We start from the raw sequence: 15370 nt of genomic DNA on the forward strand, positions 1-15370 counted from the left end.
AGGGTGACCATGAGCCAACAATGTGCCCTTTTGCCAAGAGGCCAATGGTACCTGGGGTGTGTGAGGGAGAGTGTGACCAGCAGGTCAGGGAGGTTGTTCCTGGAGTTCTGGGGCCAGTCCTGGGCTCCCCAGTTCGAGAAGGACAAGGAATTACTGGAGAGAGTCCAGGGGAGGGACACAGAGATGCTGAGGGGTCTGGAGCATCTTTGTGATGAGGAGATGATGAGAGAGCTGGGGCTGTTGAGCTGGAGAAGAGAAGCTGAGAGGGATCTGATCCATGGGATCAATAGCTCAGGGTGGGTGTCAGAGGATGGAGCAGACTCTGTTCAGTGGTGCCCAACGCCAGGGTGAGGGGCAACGGGCACAGACTGAAACACAGGAGGCTCCATGTGAACATGAGCAGAAACTTGTTTGCTGGGAGGTGCCAGAGCCTGGCCCAGGCTGCCCAGAGCGGGTGTGGAGTCTCCTTCTCTGAGACATTCCAACCGCCTGGACCCACCTGTGTGATCTGCTCTGTGACCCTGCGTGAGCAGGGCTGGGCTGGGGATCTGCAGAGCTCCTGCAGCCCAGCCAGCCTGGGGTTCTGTGACTCAGGAGTGACCCCGTGGCAGACGATCCCTTTCCACTGCCTGCTCTGTGCGTTTCCATCAGAAAGAGGGTTGCCAAGCACCTTTGGATGCTCGATAAGATGGTCCTAGGCAGAGCCTGTTTTGTTCAGCAGGGAGAGTAAATGGAGATTATTTTTCAGTATAAAACTGTTGAATGCAGAGGTTCTATGCGGATCTCCTAACTGCCTCATTAGGGAACAACATGCAGAGTTTTCATTGCTGTTGCTAGATGAGGCAAAAGAGGAAGCGAAAGTGGTGTTGTCCTGTGAAGGAGACTAACAGTTTTGTTTTGTAATAAAACAGACTTGATGAAAAGTGAGAACTCCCTCCCTACCTCTCTTCCTCTCTCTTTTACTGCATCTTTCCTTCGTCAGTAGGTGTTTCTGCTGAAGGAATTTGCAGAAGTATGAGAGGAACTGTTCCGCCTGTGGGCTTGCCTTCTTTTAATTGAAATAAGAGAGGAAGTTACTTAGACTTCTCAGGAAAGGTTCGATAGGTCTTGTAGCAGAGGAAGTCACATTTTCAGCGTGTTTTGCTAATGACGGAGTGGTCAAAATTGAAGCTGGAACAAGCAGCTGGTTCAACTGTTGGAGTTCCCTGAGGAGCCCAGTGCACTCATGCTGTGGGTTGTTCGGTGGCTGCTCCTGCTTCCCCCACCCCCCAAGAATCACAGGGAAAGGGTTTTTACAGAAGACGGGAAGCAGGACACCTCCTCGAGGGTTTAATTTCCGAGATGCAGCTTCCTCTCTGCCCGTTCTCCATCGCCGCTGGCTCCGGGGCAGTTGTGCGGCAGCCCCAGGTGCTGGCTCGTGCTGCAGAGCATGTGCTGAAATTCATACGCAGTGCTGGGCGAGATCTGGTTGCAGCTGAATTTGCCGATAGATCTGCTGCTGCTATCGGCAGCCGTGGGGTTTCATCGCTGTGAGCGATGGGAGGAACTGGCTGTCTCGTATTTGAGCAAAACTGATAAAAATCCCCTTGCCTCCTGAAATTTGTCTTTGTGTTTAGATATGAGTGCTGCATTTCATTTTTATCCTAAACCTTTTTGAGGCAGGAATTTGATCCTTAGTGAGTTTTAATACAATCAGTTCTTTCAGGTAAGAGATCCCAGACTCCGCTCGTAGCGCTAGAACAGTTAGTGTGAGTTGCAGCAGATGATTCTAAATCCTCGGGCTCCTTTCAGCACCGAGCGTGCTCCGGGGTGTCCTCGGCGCTGTCCCGGGGGAGCTGCCAGCAGGGCAGGGACAGCGCCTGGGGATTTGTGCGGCTCTTACGGCTCAATAAGGAGGGGACTTGCTATATATATCGAATTGCCTTCTCTTTCCTTTTATTGATTGCCTGGGGATTTCCCTTTCTAAGAGGGGACGTCATGGGCAGTGCTGTTTTTAGAAGCAGTTAAGCTGGTGGCAGAGAGCGGGCGTGGGGGCAGCTAAGCTCACCTGAACTTGCTGTCCTGCCCATGTCGTTTGAGGTGAATTTATTAAGGGAAGCAGGTCAGTGTGCAAGGTGGATTTCCCTTGATTTTCTGCTGCTAAAGTGCACAACATTTTTAAAGGCTCCAGAAAGAAATTAAAGACCAGAGGCTCTAGCTTAACCATCTCGAACAAGAGATTTGGGGAAAGGGGAATTGCTAAAGGCTGGGTTAGGCACTGCTTGGTGTTGGGAGGGAGCAGTGTGATACCACCCCAGAAAAAGCCACACGAGGTGAAGGTTTCTGAGTTCATGGCTGGGAAGAGCAGGGGTGACAACGCGGAGCTCCCTCTGGTGACACAGCGGGACGGCCAGGCTTTCGGCAGAACCCGCCATCAGAAAAGCCGCCCGTAAACCCGGCACTGGTGCGTTTGGCTGCTGGGTGGCCGTACTTAGCAAAAAAAGAGAGAATTCAAGCCGCACATGTAATCAAAAGTGAGCTCTTAACTTATTAATAACAACTCCTAAGGGTTTTCCTCTCATCTTGTGGTCATCCGTCTTCCTGCAGCTTGATGGTAGAAACCCCGAGCAGATGTTTGTTGCTCTGGTTTAGAGTGTTCTTCCTGTGAAGGTGGAGTTGTGCGTTTAATTTGATAATGGTGTGGTTATTGCATGTTTTATAGAGGAGCTGGGTTTCCAGCGGGAACTGTGTGTTCCCAGCGCGTCTCCAGCGGTTGGATGCCGCTGTCAGACCCTGGTGCAGGATGCTCCTCCGCTGGTTGTGGGGAGGCTACTGGGGAAACTGGGCTTGGTTTGGCTGAGTCCGGAGAAGAGCTCTTGATGCTCTCTTGTCCTCTCAAACCTGCTCTAGTTTCAGTTGTAGCTTTTCCACGTACATGTTTATGGGGGTAACTAGAAAATGCATCATTTTATCCCATGGAAGGTAACTACCCTTGAAGAAAACAAGGTCTCCTAGAAATTTTGGCTACAAATACTGATGGTGCCATGGCTACAAATAATGATGGTTCCCCCTCTGGTCAGCAGCACGTGCAGAACAAGCCCGGAGGTTTCAGCGCTGACATGTCTGTCTCAGGGCTGCCAAACCCAGTCGTTTTGCAGGCCCATCCAGGACATGTCATCTCCTGCAATAACAGCAATATCATTTTTCCTTTCAGGCACTGTTTTTGTTGAATCCTGGTGAGGATTCAGGTGCTCGCAGGAACCAGTTTAGTACCAGTTTGGATGCCAGAGCCGTCCTGCCTGGCTTCCAGTTGCCTTTACGGAGGGGTGTTGTTCCCTCATCAATCCTGTCCTCTGGCTGATGCCTTAGAAACCTTAGGGCTTCTAAAATAATACTGGATCACTATGTTTTCACACCTGTGTGAAAGAGTAGTAGTAGTTATATTTGTAATAATAGCAACTGGGCTGAAGTTGTGTTGCTGCTGTTAAGTAAAAATTGTTTCGAAGTACCCAGATGGTGAGTACAAGCATCTCATGCTCTGAGGAACCGGGAGCTCGGCTTGGGAAAGTCAGGGCGGTGTGGAGGGGGGAGCAACACACTTCAGGGCTTTATCTTCTGATTTCTGAGCCTTCTGGTGCATTTGGGTCACATACTTCAGGCTTTTTTTCCTGCAGTCACAAAGACTGGCTTTCAAAGAAAAGCGTGGCTGTCAAAGACCACACGAGCTGACGGGAATTAAAAGGTGAATTCTCCTGGTGCGTAAGAAGAAATGAGTGTTTGCACAGAGACCGGTTCAGACAGCTCTTCTCCAGCTGGGAGACTTGGGATGTGACCTCAGCAGCGCAGGCACCGTTTCCTTAAAGCTGATGCTCCTTCCTTCCTGAGATTGAGTTCAAGTCTGTGCATGGTTGGTGTGGAGAGGGGAAAGGGGGCTGTCCGGTGTCCGTGTGTCCCTCCGGGGTGCAGGGGGAGGAGCAGGAGCCAGGATTGCAGCTGGGCTGGGTCCATCTGCAGGGCTTTGGGCAGGGACCAGGCAATTGTTTGTACTTGAATAAAGGCTTAATTGTGACTTGAGATGTCCCAACTGCTTTTTTTTTTTTTTTTAAAGAAAAGCAAACAAAACTGGAGAACAAGGGGCTGGAGTTACAGGGGGCTTTGGAAATATTTCCTGTCTCCATTAGTCTGATGGTTCTGAAGTTCAGCTTGGAGCCTTGGTTGGCTTCAAATCCCTTCGGGATGAAAGGCCTGGAGGGTGGGGATGGTGGGGGCTGTTAAAGTCCTTGTGTCATTGAAATGAAAGAGGGGACTGTCTTGCTTTCTGCTGGTGTGTCAGCTTCTCCCTGGCTGCGATGGGAGATGAATTGGCGATGGCAGCGCATGTGGCATCGTGCAGAGCCCTTGCCAGCCCTGTGCTCTGCCAGCTCCTTAGGAAGATGAGGAGGAGGAGGCAGAGCCCGACCTGCCAAGGGAGCATCCCTGGGCTGCTGCTGCCACCTGGTGCCACCGGCTGCCCCCAGCCCCTGGGCTGCTTCGCCTGCAGAACAAAGTGTTTATTTCCCTGCCACAGCCTTGGCAAGAGAATGGAGATGTTCTGGAGTAACACACATTAACAATCTCTGCGGTCCATGGGGCTTCCTTCACAGTTACTGCTTTCCTCTTAAAACTCTGATTTCCCTGTCATTAACATGAAGAGTGGAGTCAGGTGGCAGGCAGGCTGCTGGAATTAATTATGCTTAAAATCATGATGGTGATGGATAGCAGTGCTCATTAGGGGTCTGGCAAAACGCTGGGCTCTCTTCTCGTCCCTCATAATCCCGCACACCTTGGTGACATCTGGGTGGCACTGCTGGACCCTTCTTGCTGGAGGCGTCCTGTGGGCTGGAGTCTGTAGGTCCGTCTGCCCATACACTGCTGTTTTGCACACAGTGTTAACTGCTTTCTGTTCCTGCGTATCCCCCTCTCCTGACTCCTGGCTGAGCGGGTTGTGGCAGAGGAAAGGATGGGACACCCGCAGTGGTGCTGGAGAAGTGGTCCTGCGGCTTGGGTGCACCATAAAGATCTCCTCGTTTATTCACTGTTTTGGAGAAAAAGTTATTAGGCAGCTTTGATAGTGTCCCCAGGCTAAGCTGTTCCCTGGGCCTGGAGCACAGGGGTGGGTTGCAGGTCTCCACTACATGCACGTCTCTGGCCCAGCCTAGCGAGTCAGGCACTTTTCCAGTTCTTGTGGTATTTTCCTCCCCCTGAGCTCTAGTCTTATTTGCCCATTTCCCGCTCCAGCTCCCTCCACACCCTCTTCTACATTCCTGCACCCTTCCTGCCATGGCTGCCGCATTCACCGTCCCGTCCCCCTCGCACTCCTCACTTCTGCACCGGTCACCAGCACGAACCCCAAAACTGCCCGTGCCCCAGGTCCTCAGCGCCAGCAGGGACCCCGGTGCCACCGTTGTCTGTGCCCTCAATGTCTGTTTCTGTTGCCAAGTTCTGCAATCTCCAGCCCATCTCTCCTCTGGTGTATTTACTGTTCCCGAACCCCTGCTGTTGGTTCTCACCCCGGCAGGAATGCAGCCGCACGCCGGGCCCGTCCGCAGCCTCGCGGGCCCGAGGCTCATGTCGGGTCTGCTCTTCACCAAACAGGAGCTTTGCTTTTGTCAGGCATTGAGCAAAACACTCGATCAACGTCCTCTCTTCCTTCTCTGCATTCCCCACACGCTCTTCTCCTTTCCCTGCACCAGACACAAGTTCTCTGGTTTGTCCTCTGACCCTGTGCTGTCCCTCCATCCCCATCACACCATTCTCCTTCCCCTTTATCCTCAGTTTTTCTTCTGTCTCTGAATCCTTCCCCATGCTGTGTAGTTCCTCTCTTGCTCCTGCTCACCTCCTGTGATTGATTTTTATTTACTTCCCCGCTTTCCTGGTAAGTCCCCTGTACGCAGTTTACTCAGACCGAGGTCCCTTGTCTCCTCAGCCTGCCTTGCCTGCTATACTAGAACTGCTGGTGCAAAATCCTGGAGCTTGGAAAAACCTCCAGGTTATTCCCCCCGTTTCACCATTCGGGAGGTTTGTCTCTGTGGCAGTTGTGCTCCTGAAATCCCTTCCCTAAACTGGCTTTGCCCATTTTCTCCCTCGCTCTGCAGCTCCTCCAGCGCTTCCTTAGGGATTTGCTCTCCCGGCGTGGGCTCTGGTTTCTGTCCTTCTGTCGCTCTGCGTTCTCTGTAACCTTATCCACACGTGTACATTCAACCACCCTTCTTTGCAGCTGGCACATGCATAGGCTGGTTTTTCTTTCCTCAATTCCCAGCTCTCAGGCAAGCAGGGCTGGAGAACCTGTCCCCGTGTCACCCGCCTGACTCTATGACTGGTAACGCTGCTGTTTTGGAGGACAGTGTCTGACATCTTTGTGTTAATCTGGACTGAGAATGTGCATAAGCACTAGCCAAAACAGGGGATGTTTCTGAGGGCCAAAAGGTGAATTTCTGCTGTGGGGTGTTGTTGTGTAGCCAGAGCTCTCCCCGCGCTCTACAGCCCTGCACACAGCTGCTGTGTCCTATGCTCATCTCTTGGCTGCGATCACCCGTGTTTGCACCCAGGGTGTTCCTGAGTCGAATGCGAGAGGAGCCTAATGACTTTCCAAAGAGGTCTGGATGGCTTTTAAATAAGAAAGGAAGCACTTTCCGGGCATTTTAATAACGAACTGACTCAGACCGGATGACCGGGAAGGGTTTACGAGCTGTTACCATCTCCCAGCTGCAGTGGTGGCCGTGGTTCAGGCGGGTGGTTCAGCTCTCGGGCAGGACGTGGGTCTGTGCCGTGGGCTGAGCAAGGTGATGTCTGTGCTGTGCTGCTTGTTGGTCTAAAACCATCTAAAACCGGGTACTGGGGACGGAGAACGCGTGTGTGTTATCCCCTGGGAGAAGTTCTCTCGCCCTCCAGGCGGGGTGACTCCTGCTCTGTCACCCGAGTCCCCACCTGGGTAGAGCAGCCGGAGGGGGCTGTGCCGAGGGCAGCCTGTGGGGATTCAAACCTGCACATAAATAAGTATCTGATCTGGTTTTAGTACTCCGAGCAGTAAAAAAACAGCTTTTTTCATCAGCCTGATGGAATCTGTCCAACTCTGAAACTTTGTCTACCAGGAATTGGCTCGAGTTATGTCCTCGTCAGCTGAGTTGCCCTGAGCTCACTATACTTTGCACAAATACTTCAACATAATGAGCAAGTCTTCTCTCTCGGTTTTTTCTTCTTTTTTTAAGCTGCATATGTGAGCTCGTTTTGCTTTGTGTCGCTAGATGGGTTTTGTCCTTCTGCTTCCACCTTGCTGTCTGAGCTTTGGTAGTTACAGCCACGACCCCGGTGGCAGCGACACCATCGGTTCACCACCTCTGCGTTTACTACTTTTATACGTTATTGCAGGCGGCTCTTTGCTGCTCCTGCTCCGGCAGCTCCGGGGTTTTCTAAGGTACGTGAACCGGAAAGCAGCCGCTCTTCATCTTGTGGGTAATTGTGGATCTCTGGATTCGTACCTTGCTCTGGTTATACCCACATGCAGTTAAATTACGATTGCTTTAGCGTTGCGGAGCAATCTGAATACTTGGGCAACTTGTCAAAATCATCTGGAATTACTGTGACATTCCCAAGCTCTGGTAGCCCAATCTTTTCTTTTAATAGTTATTCATTAGTAAGTTTTTTTTCTTTTTGAAGACCAGCTGGTAGCGGCATTCATTAGAAACAGCCCTCAGACCTGTAATTTTGCTTAAAATAACAAAGACTGTCCCATACAATCTGCTTTGCATGTAACTATGTGGTCTGGCAATTATATTTTTAGCATCTAATTAGTTGAGCGGTCTGAGATGGCTGTTCTGTTTCATTTGGGATCAAAATAGGCTAATAAGGTTCCTGGTTATTTCTTCTAACATCTCCTGTTTGATAGCGGGGCTTGTTTTTCCCCACTAAGTGCATCAGGACTAACTCTCCCATTTTAGCTGAAATTAAAGCAAAATCTTTGCCTGGGGCAGCACTGAGTGTGAGGAGCTTCGCTCCAACTGCGAACAATTGGCTGAGTTTTATATGCAATTAAAACCCAGCCTGGTAGCGGGAAGCGCGGCGCTGCCAGCGGGGCCACCCACCGAAAACCGCGGCACGGCAGCGCTAACGAGGCCGGGAGCTCTAATGAGCAATTGCTGCCTTTCCACCTTTCGTGGGTGCGTGAAATACCCCTGTGCGTCCGTCCCCCTCCTGAAGGACTCTGCTCCCACCGCCGGGGATTGCAGGAGCAGCCCTGCCGTTCCTTATTATTCAGCCTTTTCCTAAGCCTGGCTTGCTGTTGTTAAGCTGCGCTCAAGACAGGGCGGTTAAGCTTTTCACAAGGTTTTCTGTGGGGCTCTGGGAAGCACACAGGGGAAGCAGCGATGTGCTTTCAGGGCACCTCTGTGAGACGTGGGGAGGCAGAGGGGGAGTCAGTGTTTCTTCTGATTTCCAACAGCCTCGTTGTTTGCTTGGACAGTCGGGTTTTCCGGCGCACGTACGGTTTAGACGGCACCTTGACTTGTCTTGCAGCTGAGGGGCAACCCGGTGTTTGCATCCAGGGCTGCGATCCAGAAAATGGAGAGTAGTCGCTGCTCCACTGTGAAATGTGGCTCAGGTGGTGGCCGAGCGTCCCCAAGGAGGACGGTGGGTCCGGCTCTGCGGACACAGCTCTGTCCTGTCCTCCTCCTGCAGCCCCCGCGTCTCCTTTAGCACCTGCAGCAAACGAGGGCAGAGGTTTCAGCACGGCCGCTGCTTCAGTCCCCGCCGCTCTGTTTGACACTGAGAGAGGCAAAAATCCCTGGAGGAAAGCAGGCGGTTGTGTAACAAAGTGTGCAGTAACACCATGAGTCACACGGGCGAGAGGGCTATGGGGAGAGCAAATTAAGATTTTTATGAGTGTTCTCATCTCTGACATTTCCTTATTATCTGAGGGTTTGGCTCTGGGATTAATAGTTCCAGGGTAGGATACAGGCTGTAAAAATGCTTGAGTGAAGTGAGTTATTTTCTCTGGTTCCGCAGCCCGGGTGTGTCGGGCAGGGCTGGGCGGCGGGGCCGGCGCTGCTGGTGTCGGTGCGCAGGGCAGGGGGTGCTGGCTTTGCCGGTCCCCAGCCATAGGACACCAGCCCTGTGCTCTGCCCGCGACTGCATGGCAGCAGAACAGCAGGAGGCTCTGGGCTGTGCTTCCCATCCATGCATGAAACGGCATTGTGCTCTTTCATCTCTTCTCCGGTTTCATCCTTTTTGTCTTGTCTTTGTCTCTGGTCCCCTCTTCATTTAACTCAGCAGTGTCAGCCTCCGCCTTGGCCAGGCATAGCAGGGACCAGCTGCAGTGCAGCCCCCATGACCGAGATGTTAGGAGAGCTGCTGACTTGGATTTTGGGGGAAACTGTTCCTTGAGTGGCTGTAAAAACACGTGGGATTCCAGAGGAGAGGTGGTGGGTGCCAACCCAGTGTTTGGCAGCGGTGCAGGGTGGCAGCTGCCATCTTCCCTCCTGGGGCTGGGGACCGACCGCTGGGGGAAATCACAGCGGCAGAGCTGGGAGCCAGTCGAACACACCAGCTCTGGAAAGGAGGGTGACAGCTGGGGGGCAGCAGGGTGACCATGAGCCAGCACTGGGCCCTTGTGGCCAGGAAGCCAATGGTACCTGGGGTGGGTTAGAAGGGGGTGGTCAGTAGGTCAGAGAGGTTCTCCTGCCCCTCTGCTCTGCCCTGGGGAGACCACATCTGGAATATTGTGTCCAGTTGTGGCCCCTCAGTTCCAGCAGGACAGGGAACTGCTGGAGAGAGTCCAGCGCAGCCACCAAGATGCTGGAGGGAGTGGAGCATCTCCCGTGTGAGGAAAGGCTGAGGGAGCTGGGGCTCTGGAGCTGGACAAGAGGAGACTGAGGGGGGACTCATTCATGGGGATCAATATGGAAAGGGGGAGTGTCAGGAGGATGGAGCCAGGCTCTTCTGGTGACAACCACTGATAGGACAAGGGACAATGAGTGCAAACTGGAACACAGGAGGTTCCACTTAAATATGAGAAGAAACTTGTTCCCGGTGAGGGTGGCAGAGCCTGGCCCAGGCTGCCCAGGGGGTTGTGGAGTCTCCTTCTGTGCAGACATTCCAACCCGCCTGGACACCTTCCTGTGTAACCTCATCTGGGTGTTCCTGCTCCATGGGGGGATTGCACTGGATGAGCTTTCCAGGGCCCTTCAACCCCTGACATTCTGGGATTCTGTGAGACAGGGGGATGCGTTTGGGATACCAGCGGAGGAGCACGTGGAGCTGCACAAGTGCAGGAGTGATGGTGCCCATGGACGGGTGGACTGGGCCAGGTGTAACTTGGGAGGCCCAAGGCTTTCCTTGGTGGTACAAGCGGCACTTGGGTTTTTGTGGTATCACCCCATAAATCCTCAGGAGCCCCTTCAGCTCCACAGCCGCTCCGGCCAGGCCGAGGCGGCTCTGGGGCGGAGAAGCGGCTGCATTCCTGCGTGCTGAGCTCAGTGGCTGCAGGAGCCGCTTCCCCTGGTTCCTCCTGGGCTTCCAGGGCGGGCCTGGGGGATGGGAGCGAGGAGGAGCATCCTCCAACCTGACGTAGCCACGGAGAATCACAGTTTCTAGCGATTAGCGACTTCTCCTAGGAGGGAGGAAGTGAGAAACTGAAGTGGCCTTCAGCAGCGGTAGAATGAGTTGGTACAAAGTGTGCTGCAGGAAAAGTGCTCGTGTGTCACTCGCTGTGATCAAGAATTCGGGTATCATCAGACTAGTGAACAAATCATTTTACTTCCCTTGCTAATTGTGCTTTTCACCTAATTTGTAAGTCACCAGAGGCAGCGACTCCTCCTAGACGCTTTGTAAGCTGCTACTAGATTTTATTTATCTCTATGAAGCCTGATCTGTGTGGTCATTTTGCTAAATAGTGGAAAAAAGGCTCTGATAGTTGAAAAGAGGCTGGATGTGGGTTTGAAGCATCGCAGGATTTGTCTTTTTTCTCTTTTCCTAGAAAAATCTTTGGTTTCCGTTGTGGGTTTTTTTCATATTTTCCTGGAACTTGGTGATCTGCTTTTAAATGGAAGTTCAATTAGTGCACAAGTTGTTAATCCCTTCTGCACTCCTATTCCTTTCTCCTGTCTTTTCTCATCGAATGCGTGGCAAGGCATGAGAAATGACCTGGAAGTAGGGGGGTGGTCGTTCCTCCCTGCCGGTGCTGGGGGAGCGCAGAGGGTGAAGGACGCGGTGCTGCTCGCGCGCGATGGAGGTGACATTTCAAAGATGCCTCCTTGGTGCTGGCGTTGAGCTGTGGGTGTCAAACCTCACTTGGTGCTGGGCTGGGGAGGAAACCCCTGAGCGGGCAGAAAGCCTTGAGAAATGATGCCTCCTGTGTTTCAGTCTGTGCCCGTTGCCCCTCACCCTGGCGTTGGGCACCACTGAACAGAGTCTGCTCCATCCTCTGACACCCACCCTGAGCTACTGATCCCATTGATCAGATCCCTCTCAGCTTCTCTTCTCCAGCTCCACAGCCCCAGCCCCTCCTCAGAAACTCTTGTGTAGCTGGACCTGGTTCCACGATGGTGGAAGGAACAGTCATTCTCAGCTGGGGAATGTTGTGCAAGATGTTTAGACACTCTCCAATTCCACCGTTTAACACTGAAAAAGGGTGGATTTAGAACAGATATGAGGTCCCATCTGGAGTTCTGTGTCCAGTTTGGGCTCCCTGGTTAAAGGGGGACAAGAAATTACTGGAGAGAGTCCAGCAGAGGGACACAGAGATGCTGAGGGGTCTGGAGCATCTTTGTGATGAGGAGACACTGAGAGAGCTGGGGCTGTTGAGCTGGAGAAGAGAAGCTGAGAGGGATCTGATCCATGGATCAATAGCTCAGGGTGGGTGTCAGAGGATGGAGCAGACTCTGTTCAGTGGTGCCCAACGCCAGGGTGAGGGGCAACGGGCACAGACTGAAACACAGGAGGCTCCATGTGAACATGAGCAGAAACTTGTTTGCTGGGAGGTGCCAGAGCCTGGCCCAGGCTGCCCAGAGCGGGTGTGGAGTCTCCTTCTCTGAGACATTCCAACCGCCTGGACCCACCTGTGTGATCTGCTCTGTGACCCTGCGTGAGCAGGGCTGGGCTGGGGATCTGCAGAGCTCCTGCAGCCCAGCCAGCCTGGGGTTCTGTGGACAAATTCTTCCCCATGGGGGTGCTGAGGCCCTGGGACAGGCTGCCCAGAGAAGCTGTGGATGTTCCCCTTCCAACCCAAACCGTTCTGTGCTTCTATGATTTGTTGACATTTGTATTTCATCTAAGGAGGAAAAAACTTTACCCCAAATAGAAGCAAAAGTTACCAAAGTCGTTGAGGAGTCCTGGAGCTCTGGCATCCTACAGGCTGCCGGTAACTGCCAAAAATCAGGTTTGCTTGATGTGCAAAAAAATCAGGTTTGCTTGACCCCTTCCAGCCGCAGGGTTTAATTGCGTGTAACTGGTGTATGTGGCGCTGAAAGAGCAGAACAGAAGGCGGAATTTGGACAGGTGAGAGATGTTGGTGATCAAATGGTCCCGTATCAGAGAAATCTGGCAGACCCTCGAGGAAGGGTCTCTTCATGGACATCCCAGGATCTGCATGTGGCACCGTCCAGTGCTGTTGAAAGGTTCTTCTCGGAGGGGGACGTAGCTCAGGTCTTGCTCCTTGGCTTCTCCCCTCCTCCCAAAGGCCTCCCCGACCATCCCGCTGCTGACGGGGGAAGTTGGCAGAAGGGGCTGCGTGTTTTCACATGGCACTTGGAGCTCTGGCATCCTGCCCCACCTCCTGGGCACCTGAAATGGGATTTTTAGAGGCGATTTTCCCCCAAGACACCAGCAGTCTTCTCCAAGCAGCAAGTTTTGTATGAAGAAGGATCCTCCTCAGGTCCTTGAACTGTAATGACCACGTCTTTCTTTCCTGAGCCGTTCTGGTGTTTTTGGTACCTCTGGGTGTGCTGTGTGTTGTGTCCGATGGAGAGGGTTTGGTGTCACTCTGTGATGCTGGATCTGATTTCCAGCAGCTCCTGGAAAGGGCACTAAACAGAGGTTGGCAGTGGTAGTACAGCACTGGGCTCTTGCTTTTTTTCCCCTCTGTGTTCACGCTGAAGTCTCATTTCTGTTGATCTAAACTTCTCCTCTGGTTTATCTTTCGTTTGCTGCAGGTGGGACCAGTGGCAGAACAAGAAGAGATTGAGCTGTGACTGAACCAGGAGGTTTTGGACGCTGTCTGAGGATGGTGAGTACATATTCCAGTTTGTCTTCTGGGGGTGGTTTTGGGCTTTCCTTGTGTGTCCAAATCTTGTACTGCTGCCAAATGTGTGAGAATAAATAAGAGAATGGGAAAGAAGAGTGCTGGTATATTATATAGAGTAATATAATATAGAGAGATTTTATTACTGTGGCCATGATGCTGTTGGTAGGACAAGTTTACCCTTTCATTTTTTATTGGAATGTACCAGGAAAAAAGTAAATAAGACTGGAATCCTCTTCTGCTTCCTTGGGCTACTGACATGGTTATTTTGGGTTTGTGGCTTACTGATTTATTTTTGCTTTAAAACTGAATGTTGGGCTTTCTCATTCTGTTCTTCTGTCAGCTCTCAGTGAAGATTTAACACCATGTTAATAACGTGCTCTGGTGCCACCAAAGTAGCAGAATTTTCGGGATAATTAGTCGCAGAAGAATATGGTATAAGAGAATCTGGAAAGACTGGAACACAGCCAGACCAGCCAGATTGCTGATAAACTCAGATCAAGTGCCTCTAATGCAAGAAATAACCCAAAATACGTGCGATCTGATGAGAGGAAGAAAACCAGAGACCAGGAATGTTGAAAAATATGCTGCAGGTGTTGTTAGGGCGGTGGTTTGAGGGGGTTTGCAGGTGACACGGGGACCTGCGGGCGCCGGGAGCCCGAGCGTTGCTGCAGCAACGCAGGATCAACGGCAGCTCCGCGCTCGCCGCTGCCAGGAGTGAGTCGTGGCGTCAGGAGGAGAACAGAGCAGAACAGCAGAGACGGTCAGAGGGCTGGAAATCCAAATTGAGGACGAGAAAATGTAGGTTAAACATGTGAAAATAAAAATAAAATCTGGCAGGCTGCTCAAGGAAATAGTGACGTCTCCTGTGGGATCGTCCCCTGTGTGATCTGCTAACAACTGGAATAGAAAAGGAAAGGTGCTCTCTGCACTAATTGCACTGTCAGCTCTAGTAGTTACGCATGCAGTGGTTTTTGGTGTAGTCCCTATCCCGATACTCCCTGCTTTGGCTTCAGGGTCTCTTGTGCTTTTGATCGGAACAGTTTGGGGTTGAGGAGCTTGCTCTGGGGTGCAGACGTGAAAGTTTGTCCTTGTCGTGGCCTGGGAAAGTGTGTGACCCTTCAGACTGTGTTACCCTGGTGGCAGATTGTAAAAGACCCAACAACTTCTCTTGTATGAGACTGATGCAGATGTATCCAGATATCAGTGAAAAAGCAAAGAGTGGATTAAAATTGAAAATACATCCAAAATCCCTCCAGGAAACACAGGTTGCACAGGGTAGTCCCTCTTGCTTTGTTTTTGAATTTGCCCTGTGTTGTTTCAGTTGATGGTCCCCGGTTCTTGTATTGGGATTGGTAAAGTGCGGTGCTGCCCGTGAGCATCTCCGTGGCCTTTGGGGTTTGTAGATCTGTCACGTTCCAATTGGGCATCTGAAGAGCTCTAGTCTTCTAAATTCTTCTCTGTAGAGAAGCCATCTCTAATCCTTGTCACCCCTTTTCAGACCTTTATTCTCTTTGGGGTGCATAGGCTGGAACTTGGGACTTATTAAAACATGAAAGCGTTTGCTTTTCCCTGTGCTCCTTTCCTGTGTCTTGACAGATACTCATCCTGACCTGGCCCTGGCCCACCCTTGGTTGTAACCAGGGATGGTTTGGTTTCTTCTAGACAAGAGGGTCTTCTGCTCCTTATGAATACCTGAAGATGACTTTTAAGAAGAAAATATTGGCTTTTTGTCTCCTTTGGCAAGGGAGAGAAAGCAACTAATAATTGTGAGCTGTGGGAATAAGCACTTGCCTCCATCTGCTTCTGAGCTTCTGGCAGCAGTTGGAGGTGAGGACCTGCTGCAAACTCTTGACAACCTCCTCCGAGTCCTTTTGCCACCTCTCGGGAGGGTCGTGACTGCTGGGGTGAGGGCTGGAGCTGGGGTCTGGTTGATGGACCATCTGCAGGGTTCTCTGCAGCCCTTCGGAGCTGGACTTCTCCAGGCAGCTGCCGGGAGGGTTGGCTGGAGGCCCGGTTCCCCACAGGCATGTGGAGTGCTCCGGTGATTCCCCGGGGAGCTCTGCAGTCAGAGGACACAGCGCCAATGCTGCCTGAAAGCTGCTCCCGTCTCAGCAGCGC

The 15370-nt window shown here is 52.0% G+C and overlaps 1 protein-coding gene across 2 annotated transcripts in view; it reads left to right on the forward strand.

Moving 5' to 3' along the window:
- MTMR4 (myotubularin related protein 4) overlaps positions 1–15370 on the forward strand; it is a 59633-nt gene that overhangs the window by 8403 nt on the left and 35860 nt on the right. For both annotated transcript variants that reach the window (XM_065037299.1, XM_005515006.3), the window contains exon 2: positions 13161–13234. In XM_065037299.1, coding sequence (XP_064893371.1) covers positions 13232–13234 — 3 coding nt within the window. In that variant the 5' untranslated portion in view covers positions 13161–13231. The remainder of the gene's footprint in view (positions 1–13160; positions 13235–15370) is intronic.

This window comes from Columba livia, chromosome 20 (genome assembly GCF_036013475.1).
Source record: "Columba livia isolate bColLiv1 breed racing homer chromosome 20, bColLiv1.pat.W.v2, whole genome shotgun sequence".
Lineage (NCBI taxonomy): Eukaryota > Metazoa > Chordata > Aves > Columbiformes > Columbidae > Columba > Columba livia.